Below are 8,396 nucleotides of genomic sequence, written 5' to 3'. Positions count from 1 at the left end.
TACCACACCCATTCTTGCTATAAATGCCACTCCCCAGCATCCTACTTTCCCAGTGCCTACTATGTGCCAAGCACTATTCTGGACACTAAAAACAGTAAGAGTTATCATCATCATTCCAGTGCCATATACCCGCCATTCACGCCAGCGATCTTCTAATCCTCACAGAAATCCCTTTGAGACAGGCCTTCTTATCCCATTCACAGACAGCAAAGCTGGAGCTGAGGAAGAGAAAGCGGCTGGACCAAGATGACAGAGCACAAGGAGCAGAGGAGGGATGGGACCCCAGGGCTCACTCTAAACCCCACGCTCCCTAACCCAGTGGGGAGACTACAGCTCAGAGACCACAGCTCTCTTCCCATATCTGTCTCCTCCTCCACAATGAGCCCCAAGGGCACGGATGGCCGGGATCTGCTTTCTGCACCCCAGCAGCCAGCCCAGGGCCCAGCAATGGCGAATGACCCTTGGATGAGCAGAGGCCACCTGAACCCCACAGCCCCTCACCCAGCCCTCGAACTCCTGAAAGGAACCAGCCCATCATCCCTGCAATACCTCCACATCGACACCTTCTGCTCCGATTTCCTTTTTTATTAAAAAGTAGATCAAGAAAATATACACACTTCAGCCCATCCACCATGGTGGGCTTTAAGCAGGTCAAAGTGCTGTGGGGATGGCACAAAGGGGAGGAGGGCCATGCCAGTCCTGGGTGCCAAGGCTTTGGAGAAAGGAGTTCCCTCAGCCAGGTAGCCCTGGGATGTCAAAGACTGGGCAGCATTGCTGAGAGGGTGAGGGTGGGTGGAAGGGGGAGGAGGGTCCCCAGCTAGAACAGCAGTGTCTGTGGTAACTAAGGGCCCCGAGGGCAGGAAGGGGCCTCCAGACTCAGAGTGCAGATAGGGCCTGCACAGGCGTCAGCCTGCAAAAGGTCCTGCAACCTCGGCCTCCTCCGCCTGGGACTCTGGGCCCCTAGCCTCTCTGATCTGTCCTCCACAGGCCCAGCAGGACAGGGGCCACTCTCAGGCATTGATGGCCTTCCAGCGTTCACTATCCGTGCTGTTGATACTGCCGGCATGGCAGGGCATGGAGGCGATGTCGTCCAGGTAGGCAACCCCACCAGCCAAATCGAACTGTGTGCTCGAGTAGCAGGCAGCTGAGGCCCCTGCAGCCCCCGCTGCCTCCTGGCCCTCCCGTCGGGCCACAGCATAGGGCTGGGGCAGGCGCATATCTGGCTCCTCGGTCTCATCCACTTGGCATTTGTAGGAGAAGAGGATCTTGGGCTCTGAGCTGTGGGTAAGAAAGAGGCAGGGCAGCCTTGCGTGTGACCCGGGAAAAACCTTCCCCATGGGCAATGAGGCCACCAGATATGGAAGGAAAGGCTCTGACTGCCACACAGTGCCCACCCGACAGGGCCCCATCGCCTGCTCTGGAGTCCAGCAAGACTTGTTTTGAAACCCGGCCCTCCTCCTCCTGGCATGTGAGCCTGGGTAAGTGGCTGCTCTGTGCCTGCTTTTCCATGAAATGGGTGCACCAGCCTTGCCAAGGATGAACGTACATAAATCATGAGCCCCCCTCGCCAGGGCCTGGCCCAAAGTGCTTAGTAAACACTGGTGTGAACTCCACCCCTACTCCCCTGACCCTGCAGCTCACATTACTACCCACTCCACCCTTACCTGGTTCCTCAACCCTTAGGCTAACTCTCTGAGGTGGAGACACAGCTAGAAATTTACAAAAAGAAGAAAAGAAGACTCGGGAGAGAAATCGCGTGTGCAGATAACAGCTGGGCTGGGATCCGATCCAGACCTTTCCGCCACTCTACTGCCCTCTCCCAGCTCTTTCCACACCCTACCCTCAGACCCAGTGGGTGGGGAAGGGAGAGGGGGCAAGACGCCTGCACTTCTGCCACATCAGAGACCTGGTGTCAGAGCCCCAAGGCCACCTGTCTCTAGCAGCCCACCCTCTGACACTTCTCCACGGGCAACGGGCGCTACAGCGCACTCAGATACACGCCGAGTTTCCCACCCCAGCCCTGCTCCTCTCCCCAGTCCTCCCCGGGTAGAGTACCAGCTCTGTGAGGGCAGGAAGGGACTCTGTCTACTTTGTTCCCATTGTGTCTGGTGGCTACAGCCCAACGAGCCACCACGCTACTAAACGAAAAGGAGCACTGCAGTGACATGCACAGCCGCGCTCTCCTGTGGGGAAGGTGTGTGTGCCTGTGTGCACCGCCCCAGTGTGGGCACATCTGCCTGTGTGCGCGCGTGCACATACGCACTCCAGCCTCGGCCAGCTCCGTGCTGGGCCCGCCCGCAACGCCCTGGCCTGCACCGGCCCCTCCTGCATCACCCCCCACCCGCACCGACGCAACCTATAGCGGACCCGCCTGCACCGCCTGCCCGTGCCGGAGGCACAGCGCTCGGCTGGAGCAAGCGCAGGAAACTGAAGGCGCAGTTCCGTCCGCTACTGCGTGGGGGCACCCTCGGCCTTGAACCTGCGGCAGGGGGCCCGGAGGCCAGACTCACCCGAAAAAGCCCCGGAGGAAGGCCACATAGATGAGCGGCGCGAAGAAGCTGAAGTAGAGGAAAGTGGTGGCGTCCACGCAGCTGCAGTGGGGAGAGCGGGTCAGGGCGCCTCCAGGACCCGGCCCCCGCCCCGGGCCCCGCCCCCCACGTACCAGAGGCCCTCGATGATGTCGGCGCACAGCAGCGCGCTGCCCAGCCCCTGCAGCAGGTTGAGCAGTGCCAGGATACCCGCATACACGTAGAAGCTCCTCCGCGCTGGTAGGGCAGGGCGGTGAGGTCCTGTCCTTGCCAGGCCAGGCTCTCCCTCCCCCACCCTCCATCTGGGACCCCTCTGAGGCACCGCAGGAGGCCTCCCTTCTACCCACGGTTCCAGCTCCAGGCCAGAGTGGCACAAGAGACCCCCGCTGTGTCCCCAGCCCTATCCCAGGGCCTTCTGCTAGCTGCTCACAAGGCAGGGAGATGCGCTCCTTCAGCGGGGTCTTGGGGAGGATGACCACCAGAGAGTAAACCTGCGGAGACACAGGAGGGCTGAGAAGGATGCTGGGGCACCAGGCCCAGACGCTGAGCCCAGAACCTAGGCATCGGTCCCCTGTCTGGCCCTGAGGCTCCCCCTGCCATCCCCAGCCTGCACCTCACCAGGAAGAAGAAGCAGGAGCTGACCAGCCAGAACTGGCGGCCCCCGTGCCCGTAGATGTTGAAGTCATCAGCTGAGAGATGGGCATCAGGGTACAGGATCTCCAGGGTCCCCTGCAGGGGCAAGCAGGCAGGAAAAGAAAGGGTCTCTTACAGGCTCCTACCGTTTGGAAAGCCCCCTCCCCAGGGCCTCCTCCTGATGCAAAGCCCCCAAAGATCTCCGTCACATCAAGCCCAACTTCTTGGCCCATCCCTCAGAGATACCTGCCCCTCCCTGCTCCCTGGCCATGGTGTGCCCACCTAACCAGCACCCAGAACAGCCCAGCCTTGGGCAGAGTCACGTGGGGCTGGGGAGAGAGATGGGTATGGTACAGCCCTGCCCCTAATCTAAGAAAGGGGCCTCTAGATGCATGTTTCTCAGGTGGCCTGCAGACCTGCATTTCCCATACCTCAACCACGTGTTAAAACGGCAGGCTCTGTGTGTCTCCCCACTCCCCCATTCCGACCTACAAACTGGAATTTCTAGGGGAGGGCCCAAAACCTGCCTTGGTAGCAAGCACCCAGGTGACTTCTAGGTGCATTTAAAGCTTGAGAACACACCAACTGCTAAACATTCCAAACCTGAGCCAGGACCAGGAGGCACTGGACACCCAGCCTGCCCTGTCCCCACACCTCCTGCCCCCACCCACCCTCTTACTTGCGTGACAGAGTAGGCTAGGGACAGCACCGTGGTGATGGCCAGCACCCGTTTGATGCTTGACTTGCTCTCCAGGTGACCTGGAAGAAACATGCTGGTCATTTGGCAGGAGCCAGCCCAGACGAAGGTATCAGGGTCAGCCCCCAGCCAGGAAGGAGCAGGGGAGTGTCGGGCCAAGCCCGAGAGACCCAGCAGCACACGCACCAAAGGCAAGGCCCAGGATGACCACACTCAGCTCGATGGCCAACAGGAAGAACCGGGTGATCTCCCACAGGATCTGGACAGAGTGGGCAGAGCATCAGCTGTGGGCCCAGCACCACCCCAGGCCAGGTCTCCCTCAGCAGCCCCCGACCCGCGGGCCCAGCCCCACCTTGTCAGCAACAGTGGCGGCATTCGAGGTGCTGACCGTCATGGATACCACGGCCCGGGCGATGCCCACCAGGGCCACCACAAATACCTGGTGGGCAAGGGAGGGAGAGGTGTGGTGGGCTCAGGGAACCAGAACCTCTTGAACACACACCCACCCCCACACCAGCAGGAGCCTTTGATTCCTCAACAACGAAGCAAGGAAGTGATGAGTGGGAGGTGGGATGCGGAGAGGTAGGGCTCACAGGCACGGGGACCCTCCGCTGCTGGGGATGTCAGGGCTGGCCTTCCCCTCACAGGCCCTAGTTTCCAGGCTAGCACCAACAGCCTTGAAATGGTTAGCAGGGGCGAGCATGGTGGGTTCAGATGCCAGCTCTGCTGCCTCTTGGTTCTGTGACCTCAGGCAAGTAACTGCACCTCTGTGCCTCAGTTTCCTCATCTATAAAATGGAGGTAAAAACAGCACCTATGCATTTGATTGCCGGGAGGGTCGAATGGGCTAACAGATGTAACAGAAGTGTGCCCAGAACCCAGGAAGGACTACGTACACATCTGCTGTTAGTATTATTATGTTAATGGTTTTAATTCCAAGATGTGGGGGACTGTGCAGAAGGAGGCCACAGTGAACAGACTGCAGAGGCCCTGGGGTAAGCTACCAGCCCAGAGATTTGGCAAAAGTGGCTATGCTGAGCACCTATGGCCTTTGTCTGCTGGTATCCGTCCCCTTCCAGCAACAGCATCTTTCCTCTGTCTCCTCGCTCCTTCCTCATGTGGTCCCAGGTGAGGATGAGCCTCCTACCACTGGCTTCAGGGACAGGCCTGTGATCCAGGACTAGAGCAGCAGCAGGCAGCGATGAGGCACGCTGACATTTGGCGCCAGGGGTGGGGGCACCGCCGTGCTGTTGGCCCAAATCGCATCCTCCAGGGCATCCATCCCACCAGCAGCCCTGGGGAGTGACAGCCACCATGGTTAGCAGTTCAGGGGCTATGTGACCTGGGCCACTGCCCTCCTGTCCCTAGGTCTTGGGCTCCCAGGGGAAAATCAGAGGGGTGCCACCAAGTGTGCCCACTGGCCACTCCCCACTGCCAGGAGCTCAGCTCTGTGCCTGCTGGGTGGGAGAGGAGGGGTGGGGCTCCTGCACAGGTCACGACCCACCTCCCGGGCAGTGGTCCAGATCTTTGTCTCAGGCTCTATCTTGTGACTCCCAAACAGTAAAAGCAGCCACGCCATTAATTGAACACCTGTGTGCCAGCACATGCTGTGAGTGCTCAGCACCACCCGGTCGAGCCCTTCCACTCCTGAGGGGCCCTGGATAGCGAGGCAATGAGCAGAGCGGACAAGAGCATGGGCTCTGGGTTCAGACCCCAATCCTGCACCTTGCTTCCTTGTCCTCTCTCTGCCTCAGTTTCCCCAAAGGATGGAAATACCAATAATGTCCTTCTTGTGAGGTTGTGGTCATGTCAAGTGCCTCGGACAGGGCCCACACGTGGGAACCTCTCAGTAATGGTCAGCTGTAGTTCTGAGCCACCACACCGTGCAGAACCAACTCAGAGGCCACCTCACTTGTGTGAGATCACACGGCTGCTAAGTGCCAAAAGACAGGGCCCACACGTGGGAACCTCTCAGTAATGGTCAGCTGTAGTTCTGAGCCACCACACTGTGCAGAACCAACTCAGAGGCCACCTCACTTGTGTGAGATCACACGGCTGCTAAGTGCCAAAGCTGGGCATCATATAACCTCCAGCCCTTGTCTCCCTCTGCTGCTGCCCTGGAAAGGCAGACACAAACGGAGGGGATCTGGAGCTGTGCCTGGGAGACACACAGGAGGTCTCCGAATGGAGACGGGGATGGGGAAAGAGGTGGCACGGTGGAAGGGTCAGAGGAAGCCGTGTCTGCAAATTTCGGGCTGCTGGGGTGGAGCCAGTGTGGAATGGGCCCACTGCCAGCGCCCATGTGATGGTTGAGGACAGGCCCAGGCCAGCCTGGACGACAGAGGAGCTGCTGGTCTGGGGTCCTGCGAGCTACCCTAAGGTGGGGGGAATGATGGAGTGGTTGGAAAACTGAGATGCGGACTCCTGGGTCAGAGGATTCTCGGGTCAGAGGACTGTTAGGAGACAGCAGCAGGACTTCTACAGGGAGTTCAGGAGAGCCCAGGGCAGGGCAAACCAGGTGTGCCAGCATTTAGGATGACTTGAACAGACTGGGCCTGATGACCTGGCATCTCCACCTCCGGCAAAGATGCACATACATGTATGTTCCTAACCACCAGGAACCTCCAGCAGTGCATACACATACACGATGGCGGGTTCATGCCAAGGAACACTCCGCAGCAATAAAAAGAACTACTCCTGCTCCAGGCACAGTGAGTGTATCTCACAAGTGTGATGCTGGGCAGCACCAGCCACAAGAGCCGCCACGCCTGTGATCCACGTAGAAATGTGGACAAGGGACGCCTTGGTGGAGACAGGGCGTAGTAATTGGGGGACGTATACCCTTCCTGGGTGGTGGCACAGAGGTGTGTTCACTGTGTGTCAGTTTGTTGAGCCGCACACCTGTGGTTTGCAAACTCTAGAAAGTAAAAAAGACGTGTCCTGACGATGTGTGGGGGCACAGACCTCCCCTCAGCAAAGAGCATTCCAGGGAGCTGAGTGCCCGCGCAGCAGGGAGGATCGCAGCAGTGCGACAGGAGCCCCTGTTATGCTGTCACCCACACCACCCCTGGGCGACAGCAGAGCCAAGACGAGGGCTGGAGGACTAAGGGACGTCCTCACTACTTGTCCAGGCCAAGACTGCTAGGGCCACCTCTGGCTGAAAGGGAGAGAAGACCCTGCAGGGGATGGCCAAGCCCCGGGGCTCAGGAGCCTCCACCCTCCTCTCTAACAGGCCACTCGCTGGCTCTGGGATCAAGTTCCAGTGTGTAAAATGTGGGCATGACAGCACCTGCAGTGTGACAAGGAGTGTTAAAGAGGACAATGTATGCCTGGCACACAGTAGGTCCAAGGAAAGAAGTCGACTCCTTCCCCATTCCCTGCCAACGGGAGAGGTGGGTAAAGAAGCCCACCCTGCATTCCTGCATTCTTTCCCTCGCTCGCAGACCTCACCAAGTACCTGCTGTGGACAGGCATAGGTGTAGGTGCTCAGACACAGGAGGCAGCAGGGCAGGCAAGGTCCTGGCCTCGCGGGGCCTTCAGGGAGGGAGGGAGGTAGACTGCAAGAACAGAAACCATATTTAAAAAGCAAACTCCTAGAGATAAGTGCCAAGAGGGGAGGAACAGAATGATGGCAAACACAGCAGAGGCTGCTGGGTCCCCCAACATCCACCCGTTCCTTGGTACAGAACCCACAGATTTTGGCTTATGCACGGCTTCCCAGAAAAACAGCTACTTCCCCAGCTTCCCTTGTAACTGGGTGTGGCCACGTGGCCCAGCTTCATCCAACTAGACATGAGCAGAGTGAGGTTTGCCAGGTTTGGGCCATGCCCTCCCCCTCCCATTAGCTGCAATATGGATGTGATGGTGGGAGGAAGAGTGGCCATCTAGACCACAAGAGCGAAACCAAGTACTGAGGACAACAGAGCAGTCGAAATGTGTCTGGGTCCCCAACACAACGGGGCCTTCATGCACGTCCTAGACAGCTTGCAGACTGTCATGCAAGACAGAAATAGTCTTCTATCTTGTGAGCTTGGCTAACAAGATAGCCAATATCTTGTGAATATATTATTTCAACAGCTAGACCTGAATTGCAATGAATATAAAGGAGTACTGAGCTGAGATCTAAATAATTGAGGAGCCAGCCTTAGAAAAGTCTGAATAAAAAGCATTCGAGAGAGAATGGCAAAAGCCCAGAGGAAGAAAGAGGCTTGGCCTGTCCAAAGTGCAGAAAGCCAGCCAGGGTGGCTAGAGATGGTATCAGAAAGGTTGGCAGGGCCAGGTCAGATGGGGTCATGTGCAGACGCGCAGTGTGGCTTCCCTCTAAGTGCGATGACAAGAGTGTTGCAAGCTGAGGGGTCCAGTTTCCACGTGAACAGGATTGCTCTGGCGCCACGGAAAACGACTGAAGCAAGTTAGAATGGAGACGGACACCGTGAGGAGCTACCGCCACAGTCCAAGCAAGAGGACAGTGGTAGCAGTGCAGGTGGAGTAGAGAGATTTGGGATCTCTTTGGGGGGACAGGCCAACAGGACCCACTGA

General features: G+C 58.2%; 1 protein-coding gene across 1 annotated transcript; it reads right to left on the bottom strand.

Annotated features, from left to right (window-relative positions):
* Positions 1–925: 925 nt before the first annotated feature.
* Positions 926–5,139, bottom strand: TPRA1 (transmembrane protein, adipocyte asscociated 1). Its single transcript, XM_008568493.1, has 9 exons — positions 5,074–5,139; positions 4,211–4,297; positions 4,045–4,117; positions 3,841–3,920; positions 3,147–3,257; positions 2,959–3,019; positions 2,663–2,765; positions 2,511–2,591; positions 926–1,278 (listed from the first exon to the last, which is right to left on the bottom strand). Exons 1-9 carry the CDS (start codon positions 5,137–5,139, stop codon positions 1,011–1,013), a joined length of 930 nt encoding a protein of 309 aa, XP_008566715.1. The 3' UTR covers positions 926–1,010.
* Between the last annotated feature and the right edge of the window lie 3,257 nt (positions 5,140–8,396).

This window comes from Galeopterus variegatus, unplaced genomic scaffold, assembly GCF_000696425.1.
Source record: "Galeopterus variegatus unplaced genomic scaffold, G_variegatus-3.0.2 Scaffold415, whole genome shotgun sequence".
In the NCBI taxonomy this organism is placed as follows: Eukaryota; Metazoa; Chordata; class Mammalia; order Dermoptera; family Cynocephalidae; genus Galeopterus; species Galeopterus variegatus.
This window is presented reverse-complemented; position numbering and strand designations above follow the sequence as displayed.